The sequence below is a fragment of the Plasmodium gallinaceum genome, assembly GCF_900005855.1.
Source record: "Plasmodium gallinaceum strain 8A genome assembly, contig: PGAL8A_v1_87, whole genome shotgun sequence".
NCBI classification, from domain to species: Eukaryota; Apicomplexa; class Aconoidasida; order Haemosporida; family Plasmodiidae; genus Plasmodium; species Plasmodium gallinaceum.
The window spans coordinates 489,829-506,995 of record NW_021628251.1 but is presented as its reverse complement, the minus strand read 5'-3'; the positions used below and the strand labels follow the sequence as shown (position 1 = coordinate 506,995).

The following is a 17,167-nucleotide window of genomic DNA, read 5'->3' as shown; positions in this document are numbered from 1 at the left end:
AAAAAAAAAAAAAAAAAAAAAAAAAAAAAAAAAAAACGTTTATTTTTGTCTTTTTAATAAATAATGATTAATAAAATGCATTGTGCTTAGAAGTCATATATATATAATGCTTTATTTTATTTTTTTTTTTAAATATAATAAAATATCTACCTAAGTTTATTGTTTTAGCTAATTGTAAAGATATATAAAATTATTATCATTCAATATTTTTTATTATATTTCTTAAATACGCATATTTATATAAAAATTTATTATTAAAAAATAAATAAACTTTAATCAAAATTTGACTTAGTCTATGTTTTCTAGAAAGTTGTGAATATCTACAACCTTCAAAAATAGTAATAATATTTAAATAATTATGATATATAAAAAAAATTTCATAGTACTATTAGTTTTAGTAATGTTAATATAAATGTCTTATATAAAATGTATAAATATTATGAGAAAACTAATATTAAAAATATAAAAAATAAACATTATCATTTTAAAGTGTATTTTGAATAACTTTAGTTCTAGCATTATAGTTTTAATTTCACAAAAAATTAAGTTAATCATAAAAAAAAAAAAAAATAAAATAAAATAAAATTAAATTAATCCATAATGCATATCAAATGATAATAATGTGTTAATAATAAATAATGAAAAACATTTTCGTGACATTAAAGCAAATATGTTAAATTTTTTTATGATTAATAAAAAGGTTTTTAATAAAAATGAAAAAAAAAAGCATTACATTTTAATAAATATTCTTAATAAAAAGAAAAAAGATGATAATAAAAAATAAAAATTTTCTAAATAAAATTGAAAAAAAAATATATGTGCAATATAACAGATATATATATAACTTAGTAAATCAAATTTTATTTTTTTTTTTATATTTCTCAAAATAAGAATAATAATAATGAATATAAACTTCTGTACTAAAAAAATAGATCAAATAAAAAGGAAATTTTTATTTTTTAAAGTATATTAAAAAAAAAAAAAAAAAAAGAAAAAAAAAAGCATTATATTTTATCATCATGAAACATCCATTTCATATTTTTTGGAGAAACTTTACCACCAGCAGAACAATATAAAATATCATCAATTGGTTTTCTTTTTTTTTTGCAACTAGATAACATAGAAATAATTGATAAACATATAGCATTTACTGATAAAACAGGTGACCAATGATCATATAAAATAGATAAACAAATATGACCATTACTGTAAATATGAGGATGAATAGGAGGTTCACCAATAAATATAACTTCTGGACTTTCTAAAATATAAATAATGTATCATATTTTTAATAAAATATAATAAAATATGCACATATAAATATATGCATATAAAGTTTTATTAATAATATTACACATAAGCACATTAAAAATTAAATAAATTTTTCTTGAAATTTATTGAAATAAAAAATTGAAAAGTAATTATATTTTTTTTTTTTCTTATTTTAATAAAATACCTATAGGATATTTGTCAGTAAATTTAAATTGTATTTTAAATGTTTCATTGGAATACAAGGTATTTTCAGCACCCTTTATTTGAATTATCCATTTATCTGAATATTCTCTTATTAATTGAATTGTATTTTCTTTTTCATTTAATAATTCCATTTTTTCTTTTTCTAACCTTCTTTTTGATAAACCTTCCAATTTCAATCCATCTAGATTATTTTTTAATATTTTATCATTATCATTAAATTGTGAGTAAGTATTTTCATTCAAATTATTTCTGTAATCATTGCAAGTATCTAATATTTTCTTTTCAAAAAGTGACTCACTATTATTATAAAGTAAACATAAGTTATCGTTAATATAGTTTTGAATTTCTTTTAAATTTCTATAAAAAAAAAAAAAAAAAAAATGGTAAACATATATTAAATAATGAAATATATATATGTATAAAATTCAATTGAATAAAAAAAATTTCTCTATTTATATAAATTATAGAAAAATAGTTTACCATTATTATATTTTATTTGTATACCTTGATAATGTATCATCCTTTGATAAAGGAAAAAACCATTTCTCTTCATCCTTTAAGCAAATATATAAAGAGTAAAAATAATCATGTAATGTTATTTTTAAAAATTTTAATTTTGGTATTCAAAAAAAAGAAAATAGTTTTTTTTTTTTTTTTTTACTTCTTCAAAACCAAGAGATCTTAAAATATTATCTGATCCTTTAAAATGTAATAACTATTAATAATATAAAAAAAAAAATATAGATATATGATAAAAAAGATTTAGTGAAAAAAAAAAAAAAAAGAAAAAAATATATATTTTAAAACAATGAAAAAGATATTTTAAATAAATTTTATTTCTACTTTATTTATAAAAGTTTTATTATCTTTTTTTAATGATCTAAATTTTGCTCTAGAAGGATTTTCAATTATTCTAAATAAAAAGAATATATATATATATATATATATATATATATATATATATATATATATATATATATATATATGTGTAAAAATTATTTAGGAAAATATATATAAAATAAAATATAATAATAATCCTTCTTTTATATTGTTAATATAAATATTTGTTATATTTTTATTTTCTAATTTTTACTTTCTAAGAATATGAACTAAAACATTAAGAATTTCCTTCTTTTGATCACACTAAAAATAAAATAGGAAACTTTGATTAATGAATTTTTATTACATATAAAAATACTATTAATAATGAACTAACAACTTTTTTATAAAAAAATATAATTGAGAAAATATTTCATAAAAAATATATATATATATATGTTTTTTACAAATTATGTTTTTAAAGATATGGTAAAATAAAGATTTTATCTTTAAATTCTTTGAATATTTATTGATATTTTACATTAATATAAATATATGTATAAACGTTTAATTGAAAATTAATGTAACACAAATATTTTTTTTTATTATTCTATTATCTATTTTTTTTATTTTTTTTTTTTTTTTACATTCAATTCAGAAAGAACATTTGATATGGATTCTTTTAAAGTTGTCATTTTAATTGTAATATTCTAGATTTTTTAATGTTTTTTTTTTTAAAAAAAAATTATACATAAGAATTATTTTCTATTTCTTTAATTAAATAATTATTGTATCTGTTTTTATTTTAAAGCTTCATGTTAAACAAATTGAATAAAAACAAATGCACAATTTTTTTTTTTTTTTTTTGTTATATTATTAAAAAGGAAAAATGTATCATAATTATTAAAAAAAGAGCAAAAATATAAAATGAAAATCGATTGTAATTCATAATAATATCAAATGGAATCAATTTTTTTTTTTTTTTGTTTAAAAAAAACTATTAAATTTTTTAAAAGAAAAATACATGATCAAAAAAAATAAAAAATTAAAATTATTATAAAATAATTGGACAATAATAAAATAAAAAAAAAAAAAAAAAAAAAAAAAAAAAAAAAAAAAAAAAAAAAAAAAAAATAAAAAAAAAAAAAAAAAAAAAAAAAAAAAAAAGAAAAAATGAAATAAGAAAAAAAAAAAAAAAAAATTACAAAATTACAAAATTATAAAATTACAAAATTACAAAATTATAAAATTACAAAATTACAAAATTACAAAATTAATTTATTTAAAATATATTTAAAAAAAGTTAAGAGTATAAAAATAATACATAATAAATATAAAGAAAAACTGGTTTATTAAAAATACTAAAATAAGTATTTCAGTAATTGGTGGAATACTTAAAAAAAAAAGAAAAGGAAAAAATAAATATTTTATAATAAATGAAAATAAATTAACTGATATAAAAAATTATTATATATATATTAGTATTAGTTTTTTATAAAAATATGTTGAAATAAATGTTGAGATAAATTATTATTTTTTTCATAATCTTTTTTTTTTTCCTTTAATTTTAATTTTTGGTTAGACGTTATATAAAATAATGTAGTATTTATTATAAAATCCAAAGTTGTATAATTTAAAAAAAAAAAATAATTGTAATTAAATATGTTCTTATTTTACACATGCTTTTATATGTAGTTTTGAATTATTTCAATTTTTAAATAACCTGAAACTTTACTCTTTTAACAAAAATAATCTTAATATTTTTATATTTTTAAATAAAAAAAATTACCGAAAATTCAGGAAATTAATTTTTAACAAGTAAGATTTGTTAAAGAAGTTATTTTATAAACTTTAAACCTTAAACATTTAAAGAAATAACATATCTTTTCTTTAATAGAACTAATTTTGACTTCTTTTTTACATATTTATTACATACAAAATTAAAAATGTAAATTCTTATAATATATTCCTTTTTAAATATATTAAAAAATATATTTCAACATAAAATACATAAAAAAAAAAAAAAAAAAAAAAAAAAAAATTAAAAATGGGAAGGTTATTTATTGAAAAAAGAAAGTCAATTTATGAAATAATATATAAGTATTTAAATAAAATATATTTATAAAAATAAATAGATAAAAAAATATAATTTTTTTTTTTTTTTTTTTTTTACACCATCAAATTACAATATATTTTATTTTATTATAATTATTTTTTTTTTTTTTTTTTTCTATTTTTAAACAATTCTATTCTGTAAAATTAAAAATTAGCATTTTTAGTTATTCCATAGGTTAATTTAACTTGGATACTTATTTTTTTTAAACATTGTATGTCAAGAATACTGCTAAAAACTTAAAGTTTATAAAATAAAATTAATTAGGAAATATATAAAAATGAACGATGATAATGTACAAAAAAAAAATATTAAATAAAAAAGAAGAATTATAAATGAAAATTACAAATAGTGAAAAAATTTAAAAAAAACATGTATAGTTTATAAAAAACATGACTTACTTTTTTTTTTTCTTTTTTATTTTAGAAAAATCAGAAAGAATTGGCTGGAAATGATATATATGAATTAATAAAAAAAGCAAAAGATAAAATAAAAAACGATTATAAGTTTTGGTACACCCAACCTGTTCCTAAAATAAACGATGAGTTTAATGAAACAGTATATTAAATATAATTACGTGTAAATGTATAAAAGTATAAACATATATTAATATAAATATTTAAATGATACATAATTTTTTTTAGGTAAATGAGCCATTTATAGCCAATAATAAGGTAGAAGATGTTCGAAAAGTAAGATATTTAATACTTTTAATATTTTATATTATTAATCTTATTGTTTTTTTATATATTTATTTTATTTTATTTTATTTTTTTTCCATTTTAACTTCAAAGTAAATTTTGCATAATTTTTTTTTTTTTATTTTAAAAGATATATATATATATATTTCATTTTTATTTTTTTTTTCTTATTTTATTAGGAAGAATACAAATTACCTAATGGCTATTCATGGTATGTGTGCGATATAAAAAATGAAAATGATAGAAGTGAAATTTTTAAATTATTAAGTGATAATTATGTAGAGGATGACGATAATATATTTCGCTTTAATTATTCTTCCGAGTTTTTATTATGGGCTTTATCATCTCCAAACTACTTAAAGAATTGGCATATAGGAGTAAAATATGATGCTGCAAATAAATTGATTGGTTTTATAAGCGCAATTCCAATAGATATATGTATAAATAAGAAAATAGTAAAAATGGCTGAAGTAAATTTTCTATGTGTTCATAAAAACTTACGTTCAAAAAGATTAGCACCTGTTTTAATTAAGGAAATAACTAGAAGAATAAATTTAGAAAATATATGGCAGGCAATATATACAGCTGGCATTTATTTACCTAAACCATTAAGCGATGCAAGATATTTTCATAGATCTATAAACGTAAAAAAATTAATTGAAATTGGTTTTTCTTCATTAAATTCTAGATTAACTATGAGTAGAGCAATCAAATTATTTAGAATAGATGATACTTTAAATTTAAAGAATTTGAGAAAAATGAAAAAAAAGGATATTGATGGATTACATAATTTACTAAATAATTACTTGGAACAATTTAAATTACATGCAGTATTTAGTAAAGAAGATATTGCTCATTGGTTTTTACCAATTGATAATGTTATATATACTTATGTAAATGAGGAGAATGGAGAGATTAAAGATTTAATTTCATTTTATTCTTTACCATCTCAAATTTTGGGTAATGAAAAATATAATATACTAAATGCAGCATATTCATTTTATAATATTGCAACAACTACTTCTATAAAAAATCTAATGCAAGATGCAATTTATTTAGCAAAAAAAAATTCTTTTGATGTTTTTAATGCTCTTGAAATTATGCATAATAAATCAATCTTTGAAGATTTAAAATTTGGAGAGGGAGATGGGTCATTAAAATATTATTTGTACAACTGGAAATGCGCATCTTTTGACCCTTCGAATGTTGGAATAGTTTTATTGTAAAAAGTCTTAAACATAATAGAAGAAATATAAAAATGTAGGAAAGTAAAATATAAAAAAAAAAAAAAAAGACAAGAAACATGTATAAGAACAATTGTTAAAAATACGACATAAAAATTTACAAAAGAAAACTATTTTTAAAAGTTAAAATTACAAAGATGAAACTTACTGATTCTAATAAATAAGATATATAATCTTTTTAGGATATATTTGAATGAATATTTTAATTTAATATTATAAAAGCAATTATTATATTTGTATTTTTCTTGAAATTTTTAAAGAAGCAGTCAAAATGAACCCAATTTAATTTTTTGAATATCATAAATTATTGAAACAAAAAAAAAAAAATACTTTTTTACATGTGATTTTTTAAAAAAATTATTATATATGTAATAATTTTAATAAGAAAAAAAAAAAAAATTTTTTTTATGAATTTTAATATTTTTTTTGTTCATTATAATTTTTATAGAAATTAATAAGTTTTTCACTTGTTTGAGGTTTAATTTTTTTTAAAACCATTATAAAATGCTCCTTTCTTAAACCGATAAAATCAATGTTATTAAAAGATCCTTTTTTTTCATGGTTTTCATTTTTGTATTTTTTCAAAGTTTCTCTTAAAGCGCATATTGATGCTTCTCTGCAAATATTTACTATTTCAGCTCCACTATATTTTTTTGTGTTTTTAGCTAAAAAATGACATAACTCTATAAAATTATTGTCATAATTATTATTATTATTATTATTTTTTTTTTCTTTTCTTTTCTTTATTATTTTTTTCACATTGTTTTTATTTAAATTGTGAGAATTATTACTGTTATAATTTTCCATAGCATCCATATTTTTTCTATAATCAACATCGAGTTTTTCATCATCTTTTAAATCAATATTATTGTAAATGTCTACATCAATATCAAAATAGTGTTTTTCATTATTAATTTCATTATTTTCATTTTCTCTTTTTTCTATTTTGGTTTTTTCAGATATATAATTTACACTATTGTCAATAATATCAGTTTTCATTTTTTTTTTACCAACATTATCATATTCACTAATTTTTTCTATTTTGCTTTCAATATTGAGATCAATGTTAGAATTTTCATTAATGTTAATATTTTTACAAAAATTATCATTATCGCAAACCTCTTTTTTCTGATTGATCATATTATTAATTTTATAAAATTTTAAGGTCTTTTTTAAGATAGAAAATCTTGATGAATAATTTGGTAATGGGACATAAATAATTCTATCAAATCTTCCAGGTCTTAATAATGCAGGATCAATAAGATCAGGTCTATTAGTGGCAGCTAAAATAATAACATCAATTCTATTACAAATTCCATCAATTTCATTTAATAATTGACATAAAACTCTGTTAGAAACAAAATTTTGATTTATATTTCTATTCATAGCAATAGAATCAATTTCATCAAAAAAAATTACGCAAGGATTATTTTCACGAGCTTTCTTAAAAATATTTCTAATGGTCTTTTCTGATTCTCCTACATACTTAGAAAATATTTCAGGTCCTTTTACACTTATAAAATTCATATTAATTTCACTAGCAATTGCTTTAGCAAATAAAGTTTTAGAACATCCCGGAGGTCCATATAATAATATACCTTTGGGACTAAGTATATTATATTTTTCATAAATTGGTTCATATTTTTTTGGATATATTAAACACTCTTTAATACATCTTTTAACAAATTTATAACCACCTATATCTTTAATTCTAGTTTTAGGAATATCCACATATAATTCTTTCATTCCTGAAGGTTTCACATATTTTAACCCTTTTATTAAATGTTTATATCTTAATGTATATTTATTTTCATTAGATAATATTGTAAAACTATCAGAATTTCCTATACTCAATTCTTCACAATTAGTTTTTTTTTTTTGTTTAATGTATAATTTAGAAAATTTATTTTCATCATCATTTTTTTTTATATGTTCATCTATTATTGAATGATTTACTTGTTCTTTTTCATTATTATTTGTGGTATGCATTTTCTTTCCTTTTCCTTCGTCTATTTGAGAATTTTTTATAGACTTTTTAAAAATTTTATGAGATATTATATTATTCTCCTTTAAATATATAAACATTGATACATTAATTAATGCATTAATATCTGCACACGTAAAGGATTGACATAAATCCGCTATTTCCTTTATTTTTTTAAAACTTATATTATGATTAATTTTGCTTAACTTACTTTTAAATATAGAAATTCTATCTTTTAAATTAGGAATATTTATTTCAATATCTTTATCAAATCGTCCACTTCTTCTCAGAGCTAAATCAATTAGATTAATATAATTTGTTGCTCCTATTAAAATAGTGTGTGTGTGTTTTTTAATACCATCCATATTGTTTAGTAAAGTAGATGTATACAAATTTATATTGCAATTTTCTCTTTTTTCACATAATATTTCTATTTCATCAATAAATATAATAGAGCACTTTTTTTCTTCTTTGTACCTTTTATAACATCTTAAAAATAGCTCATTTATTTTTTCTCCACTGTTATTGTTATCAATTAAATCAGTACTTTTTAAGATTTCCATTTCTGGTAAAATTATGTCATCATTATAATCTATTTCATAACTCTTTTTTTCTTTACTTAATGCTTTTTTTTCGTTTTCATCATCCAACTTACTTTTTATATTTGTAAAAAAATCTATTTTATTTTTTAATTTTACATCATTTATTTTTTTTTTTAATAATAATAATTCTTCTTTTATTGCTAAAGCAATATATGTCTTCCCACAACCTGGTGGACCATGTAATAATATTCCTCTATTAATATCAATATTAAATTCATCATAAATATTTTTATATATTAAAGGAAGTAATATATAATAATAAATATCTTCTTTAATTTTATTATATCCTCCTATTTTTTTTAACCCCCTTCTTTTCACACCTTTTTTTTTTAAATAATTGTTCATTTGATTTTTTTTTCTATTTTCACATTCTGATATATTAATCTTTTCCTTTCTTCCATTTTTCATGTTTTCCTTTTTATTTTCCTTTTGATTCTCATTTTCTTTTACATTCTCATCATATTTTTGTTCACTAACACTTTCTTCATTTTCATTATCATCTATCTTTTCAATTACAATTTTAGTATTTTGATTTATATAAGGTACATAAAAATTGTTATCCAAATGAGAATTCTTCTGGCTACTTTTTTTATTTTTAAATTGAAATATTACATCTTTAACATATAAATAGGTATGAACACCTATTACACAAAGTTTAATAACATTACATTGAAATAAGCAGGTATTTAATAAAGAAAGATTAATATATTTATCTATATTTTTACTTTTTATATTTTTCCAAAAGGATTGTAATATATCATTAGTGTAATCAATATAATATTCTTTTAAATTTTCATATGGTTCATTAAATATTTCTTTTATAATTAATTTTATTTCTTTAATTGGAACATAAACTTCCGCTTTTATTATTTCTACTTTTATATTATATGGTTTTCCATTATTATTTTCATTTTTTAAATTAACATTTAAACTTTTTAAAACAAAGGAATTAGTATAAACACTATAACAGTCTAATTTTTTTTTTAAATTTAATTCATTGTAATTCTTGAAACAACAACAAACACAAAATGATTTATCTTCATTATCTTTTAATTTATGACGTATTACTGCATTATCATCTATATTTAATTTTAATTCTTTTAATAAATCATTAGAACAATATATATTAAAGTTACTAGCTATATTTCCTTTTTCTTCTTCATCATCGTAAAGATAAAATTTAATATACATTATAACAATACATGTAATATCTTTATAATTCAAGATTATTTATTAAATTTTATTCTTATTTTGTTTCGTATGTTTATAAACATTTATAAAACATATTTATAATTTCCCAAAGGATATACATAAAATTGTATTAACATGGAATAAGAAGTCGTAATTTTAAATAATAGGTACATAAGTACTGATAACATATAGACTTATATATTTAAACATATTATAAGCTTTATATATATATATTATAAAACATATATATGTTTACCTATTAGTATTAAGAAAAAAAAAAAAAAAAAAAAATCTGGATAAGTAAAATTCTTCTAAAAATGAACTTTTAAAAAAAATTATTAAAAAAAAAAAAAAAAAAAAAGGAAAAAAAAAAAAAAAAAAAACCAAAAAAAATTCAGAATATATCAAAATAGTGCAAAAAATAAATAAAAGTGAAAAATTATGGATTCTCAAAAGTAAATATAGTTATTGGGCTGAAAAATCTTATAAACTTTTTTTATTGAAAAGTATTTTTTGTGACAATAAACTAAAAAAATACATTAATGGCAATGGTATTCAAAAAAATTTAACATATAAAATAATAATTTAAAATTATTTTAAAGATTAAGAAAAAAAAAAAAAATTATATCATGAAAAAATAAAAAAAATAAAATTTGAAAATAAAGGAATGAAACTAAATAAAACGGTTAATCCATTTTAAATGTTGCTTTAGTAATTCTTCATAAAAGAAGTCTATAAACCATTATTTTAGAATATATTATAAATATATATATATAGTTTTTTTTTTATATGCTTTTTTTTTTTTTTTTTTTATATTTTTTTTTTTATTTACTAAATATAAGATCTAAAAAATTAGTTATATAATTATGTAAGATTAATAAAAAAAAAAAAAAAATAGAGAATTTTTCTTAAAAGAAATATAAAAGTTGAAAAATAAATAACATTAATTTTTTATAGAAAAAAATAACTGAATATATATTTTAGATTGTATTAAAATATGTATAAAACTACGTTTAAAGAAATAAATAAAATAAAAAGTGAAAGTGATAACGATGAAAGTACTGATGAAAAAAATTCTATAAGTGATGCTATGTCATCAGTTTTTGTTAAATCTACAAAAATACCTGATAACATAGATGTTGTAAAAGGAATAAATTTCGACAAAGAAATAAATATACATGAATTTATTAACCATTATAAATACATGGGATTTCAAGCAACAAATTTAGGTATAGGTATAGATGAGATAAATAAAATGATACATCTTAAATACATTGATAACAATGGAAAAAATGAAATAAATGATAACAATGGAAATAAAAAAAAATGTATGATATGGCTATCTTTTACATCTAATATGATATCTAGTGGTTTACGAGAAATATTTGTATATTTAGCTAAAAATAGATTTGTAGATGTTATTGTAACCACTGCTGGAGGTATAGAAGAAGATATTATAAAATGTTTCTCTAATACATATTTAGGAGATTTTAGTTTGAATGGAAAGAAATTACGAAAAAAAGGATGGAATAGAATAGGTAATTTAATTGTACCAAATGAAAACTATTGCAAATTTGAAGATTGGCTTCAACCACTATTAAATAAAATGTTAGATGAACAAAATGAAAAAAATGAAGAAATATTTCTAAAAAAATTAGAAAAAAGAAAAAAAAGAGAAGAAAAAAAAGAAAATGAAAAAAAAAGTAATTGTGATCAAAATGAATCTGATTCTGATGAAGAGTCAGATCTTTTTTATTTAAGTCCTTCAGAATTTATAAATAGGCTAGGTAAAGAAATTAATGATGAAAGTTCTTTAATATATTGGTGTTATAAAAATAACATACCTGTATTTTGCCCTGGTTTAACTGATGGATCCTTAGGAGATAATTTATTTTTTCACAATTATGGAAAAAAAATAAAAAATAATTTAATTTTAGATATAATAAAAGATATTAAAAAAATAAATTCTCTTGCATTAAATTGTAGAAAATCAGGAATTATAATACTAGGTGGAGGATTACCAAAACATCATGTATGCAATGCAAATTTAATGAGAAATGGAGCAGATTATGCTGTCTATGTTAACACTGCTAATGAATATGATGGAAGTGATAGTGGAGCTAATACAACTGAAGCATTATCATGGGGAAAAATTAAATCAGGAAACAAAAATAATCATGTTAAGGTTTTTGGTGATGCCACAATTTTATTTCCATTAATGGTTCTTAATACTTTTTATTTATATAGCCAAAATAAAAAAAAAAGAAATACTGAAATAAAAGAATGAAAAATTTTACAATATATTCATAAAATGAAGAGAGGTAAAATGTAAGTTTACTATATCATGTGTCTTTAAAACTTAAAAATTTTTGTGAATTAAAAAAGTATTTGAATAACAGAACAAAAAAAAAAGTTTATTCCTTTTAAAGAAATATTTTTGAAAATTAATAAGAAAATGAAATAAAACATATTAAATTTATTTTTTCTTTTTATTCTAATATTAATATTTTCCATAATTATGAGATTCTTTGTAACTTAAATACAAGAAATAAAAAAATAAATGTTTTTTTTTTTTTTTTTTTTTTTTTTTTTTTTTTTTGATTCATTTTAAACTGCACAGTAATTCAAGTTTACAATTTTTTTTAATCTTTTGTTTTGTTTTTTATTTTCGAAAAGTGTAGAATGTAATAATGTTTGGTATTATATATAATAAAAAAAAAAAAAAAAAATTATATTTTATCAAGACAAACTAATTTTAAAATAAATTTGAAAAATAATTATTTTGTAATTATCAATTTGTAATACCATATATTACTCCATTAAAAAATTTTCCTTTTTCTTTTTTATAAATAGAAATTAATTATTTGTTCATAATATATTTATTATATTATTCTTTGTGAGTTTATTATTATTGTTTGTTATATGTTTGAATATACAAATAAATGATTATCAAGTATTAATTTACTTTAAAAAACATTGAATATATAAAATGATGTGCAAAAATTATAAGTATAAAAAAAAAAAAAAAAGGAGTAAACTCACTGTACATTAAATATGTGTAATTTTATGTACACTTTTTTATTTTCATCCATAAAAGGCAATATATATAATTACATGAAATTATTTTAAAGAAAAAAAAAAAAAAAAAAAACAAATTGTTTTTTAAACATTTTGTGTTATAAAACAAATTCATTTAATAAATTACCAAAAATATAGAATTTAAACAAATGTGCTTCATAAATGCCAAAATATAGATAAAATATAAAAATTCAAATGATAAAGATTAAAGACTAAAATATATAAAGAAATATACTTATGTAATAAAAAAAAATAAAATAAAATAATAATAATAAAATAATATTAATTAAAATTTTCAAATCCATAAGAAACATTTAACTATATATATATATATAAAAATATGTATATGTTATAAAATTTAAAAAATTATGACATTTAAATGAAATATTAAAAACTATTATAGAAATTATTATTTATTTTATTTTATTTATTATATATTTTTTTTTTTTTTTTTTAAAAACATTTTCTATGAACAATACTTGGTCCTGATTCTTCATATTCCTCTTTTGTTATCCACATTTGTTGAAAAGTAGAAAGAGAAGATAAAATAGATCCTCCTATCCATACTGAATATTTCCTTTCAGGTGGTGCAATAACTTTAATTTTCATTGATGAAGGAGCCAAATTAGTCATTTCTTTAGTTAATCGTTCTCCTATATTATTATACATAGTCGTACCACCACTTAATACTATATTATTATACAAATCTTTTCTTATATCAATATCACACTTCATTATGCTTTGATATGCTGTGATATGTATACCTGGACATTCTCTTCCAATTAATGAGGGATTAAATAATGCTTCTGGGCATCGGAATCTTTCACTACCTACAGTTATTAGATTTCCATCTGGTAATTCATAAATTTCTTCTATCTCATCTGAATGTTCTTCTGATTTCTTTAATTCTTCATCATAATCCAAAGCAATATAACATAGTTTTTCTTTTATATCTCGTACGATTTCTCTTTCTGCAGTTGTTGTAAATGTATGTCCTCTTTCTGTAAATAATTTCATCATATGATAAGTCAAATCTCTTCCAGCCATATCTATTCTATTAATAGCATGTGGTAATACATATCCTTCATAAATGGGAACAGTATGACTTACTCCATCTCCACTATCGAGAACAATACCTATAAAAAAAAAAAAATAAAATAAAATAAAAAATAATAAAAATAATTCTTTTAAATAGACTTATTAATAATACTTGTTTATTTTTATAATATATTTTTTTTCTAATAGTTTTAACCTGTTGTTCTTCCAGAAGCATATAATGACAAAATAGCTTGTATACTAACATACATAGCTGGAACTTCAAATGTTTCAAACATAATTTGAGTCATTCTTTCTCTATTTGTTTTAGGGTTTAATGGAGCTTCAGTTAATAAAACTGGGTGTTCATCAGGGGATACTCTTAATTCATTATAGAAAGTATGATGCCATATTTTTTCCATGTCATCCCAATTTGTTACAATACCATGTTCTATAGGATATTTTAGGGTTAATATACCCCTTTTATTTTGTGCTTCATCGCCAACATAACATTCTTTTTGCTCCATTCCTATCATAATGTTAGGCATTTTAGGTCTACCTACAATTGAAGGGAAAACACATTTAGGTGCATCATCACCTGCTAAACCAGACTTTACCATTCCACTACCATTATCAACTACTAAAGCTATAGATTCTTCTGACATCTTTAAAAAATAAATAAAAAAAAATATTTATATAATTAATTTTTTTTTTTTTTTTTTTTCTTTATATTCTTATCTTTAAAACTAGAACTATTACAACTTAATATTAACGAAAAAACATTAAAATAAATGATACCTTATTTTTCTTTTTTTTTTTATATAAGGGATTACTAAGTACTTTATTTTTATACTTGATATATTTTCCTATAAACATAAAAGTAAAATATATTAAATTATATATATATATATATATATATACAAAAATAATCATTAAGTTCTAATAATTTTGTTTCATACTTTAAAGATCAAAGGTTTTAATTTATATTATGTTTATTTTTTTCTTTTTGTTTTATATATATCTTTAAAAAATCTAAAAATAAATATGGCAATGAAATCCTATATTAATAAAAAAATAAATTAAAGAACGACGTCAATTTTTTTTTTTATTTTATACATGTTTGCTATTAAGTTTATAAATTTAAAAAAAATGTCATTAACAAATTCAAGATATAAATAAAAACAATAGATTTTTTATAGAACCCAAAATAATTTAAAAAAATATTTATAATAAAAAATATGATAATTATTTTTTTTTTTACAAAACCATTTTAAATTTTATTTTTATTTAGTAAAAAGAAAAAATAATGTATCAATATTTCTTCAAGCATGAAAATATATGTATGATGTTTTTACGTAACTTAAAACATTCTTTTTTTTATAAAAAAAATAATATTGTATCTTTTAAAATTTTTTAGTAATTTTTATTATAAAAAAAAGAAAATAAAATTAAATAATTATTAAAATAAATAAAAGTAAACTTTATAAAAAAATAATAAAAATATGAAAAAATAAAAAAAAGAAAAAGTACCCATAAAAAGTACTAATATATAAATGTGTAAAAATAGATATATTAATAAAAACAATATTTCTTAAAATAAAATGTATTAAATAAAATAAAATATATTTTTAAAAAAAAAAAAAATAATAACAATATATGATTTCAAGTAATATTAATATTAGAAATATGTGTAATTGAAGATATAATGAATCCTATAAGTATATTTAATTCAATTTTTCTAATAAGAATCATATATAAAGTTCAAAATTTATTAACACTACAAAAAAAAAAAAAAAAAAAAAAAATTAAAATAAGACAAAATTACAAATTTAATATTAATAATTTTTTTCTAAAAAATTTATATATTTATATATATATATCATTTCCCTTACAATTAGTGCACATAATGAATAATAAAGTAATAACATTACTCTAAAAAAAGAATAAAAAAATAAAATTTTTTTAATTCTACTGGAATTAATATATCATTTTATTTATTTTATATACCTACAAAATATATATTTTATATTATTTTAATTTCCTTTTAATATACAAAAATATTAGATAAACATATTTCTTTTAATCAATAATAACAGCTTTACCTTATACTATTTTGTAGTTTTAATATATTTTTTGTCTATAACTTTTTTTTTTTTTTATTTTATCATTTATTCTACATTAATTTTTAGCTTATATCTCTCTTATAGATTGTTTTTATACTTTTGGTTTTAAGCATAAATTATTTTTTTATTTTAAATATTTTCTAAAATTTTTTCATATATAAAATGGTTTAAATATTTTTTTTTAAATGTTTTTAAGTTGAAATTGATATTAAGTAAAAATATTAATGTTTTTCATAAATTTGAAAGTTTTTGTAAGCTTTTTAAAGAATAAGAAATAAGAAAAAAAAAAAATATACAGAAAATAACAGTTTATTTTAAAAAAGATCCCATTGCATTATGAAGAAATTTTAAATTAATAAAAAAAAAAAAAAAAAACACAATTATTAAAGTAATATTAATCAAATTTTTTATAAGCAATAAAGACACTTTCAAAAAGTTTTTGTTAAATTACTTTGAATATTTTAATACATTACTTTAGTAAAAGTAATTGCAAATTCGTAAATATTCAATTTTTTGTTTTATTAACATATAAATTTTTAAAAAATTAATGTTTAATAAATTTGAAAATACATTACTCAACTACTTGAATGAATATCTTTTTTTTGTTGTATTTGTATTTTGTTAGAAAAAATAATATATTTTAAAATTTTAATTTTTAAAAAATACTAATATGCATAAAAAAGAATGTAAATTTTTATCTCTCTTTTTATACATAAAGCACTTTTATATATATAAATATATATATGTAATTATATGAAGGCAAAAAAAAAAAAAAAAAAAAAAAAAAAAAAAAAAATTTAA

At 17.6% G+C, this 17,167-nt stretch overlaps 5 protein-coding genes across 5 annotated transcripts; 2 read left to right on the top strand and 3 right to left on the bottom strand.

Annotated features, from left to right (window-relative positions):
* Positions 1–1,004: 1,004 nt before the first annotated feature.
* PGAL8A_00284500 (ubiquitin-conjugating enzyme, putative) lies at positions 1,005–2,990 on the bottom strand (the record flags this gene model as incomplete). Its single annotated transcript, XM_028671844.1, has 7 exons — positions 1,005–1,261; positions 1,457–1,833; positions 1,981–2,030; positions 2,138–2,191; positions 2,320–2,389; positions 2,570–2,619; positions 2,943–2,990. 7 exons carry the CDS (start codon positions 2,988–2,990, stop codon positions 1,005–1,007), a joined length of 906 nt encoding a protein of 301 aa, XP_028528456.1.
* A 1,698-nt stretch (positions 2,991–4,688) lies between these two features.
* PGAL8A_00284400 (glycylpeptide N-tetradecanoyltransferase, putative) lies at positions 4,689–6,335 on the top strand (the record flags this gene model as incomplete). Its single annotated transcript, XM_028671842.1, has 4 exons — positions 4,689–4,703; positions 4,835–4,966; positions 5,053–5,100; positions 5,289–6,335. 4 exons carry the CDS (start codon positions 4,689–4,691, stop codon positions 6,333–6,335), a joined length of 1,242 nt encoding a protein of 413 aa, XP_028528455.1.
* Positions 6,336–6,767: 432 nt separating this feature from the next.
* On the bottom strand, positions 6,768–10,130 carry PGAL8A_00284300 (AAA family ATPase, putative; the record flags this gene model as incomplete). Its single annotated transcript, XM_028671841.1, has 1 exon — positions 6,768–10,130. One exon carries the CDS (start codon positions 10,128–10,130, stop codon positions 6,768–6,770), a length of 3,363 nt encoding a protein of 1,120 aa, XP_028528454.1.
* A 997-nt stretch (positions 10,131–11,127) lies between these two features.
* PGAL8A_00284200 (deoxyhypusine synthase, putative) lies at positions 11,128–12,417 on the top strand (the record flags this gene model as incomplete). The annotated part of the gene is made up of 1 exon (XM_028671840.1): positions 11,128–12,417. The coding sequence occupies one exon, from the start codon at positions 11,128–11,130 to the stop codon at positions 12,415–12,417; it is 1,290 nt and encodes a 429-aa protein (XP_028528453.1).
* Positions 12,418–13,661: 1,244 nt separating this feature from the next.
* Positions 13,662–14,908, bottom strand: PGAL8A_00284100 (actin II, putative; the record flags this gene model as incomplete). Its single annotated transcript, XM_028671839.1, has 2 exons — positions 13,662–14,344; positions 14,461–14,908. The coding sequence occupies 2 exons, from the start codon at positions 14,906–14,908 to the stop codon at positions 13,662–13,664; spliced, it is 1,131 nt and encodes a 376-aa protein (XP_028528452.1).
* Between the last annotated feature and the right edge of the window lie 2,259 nt (positions 14,909–17,167).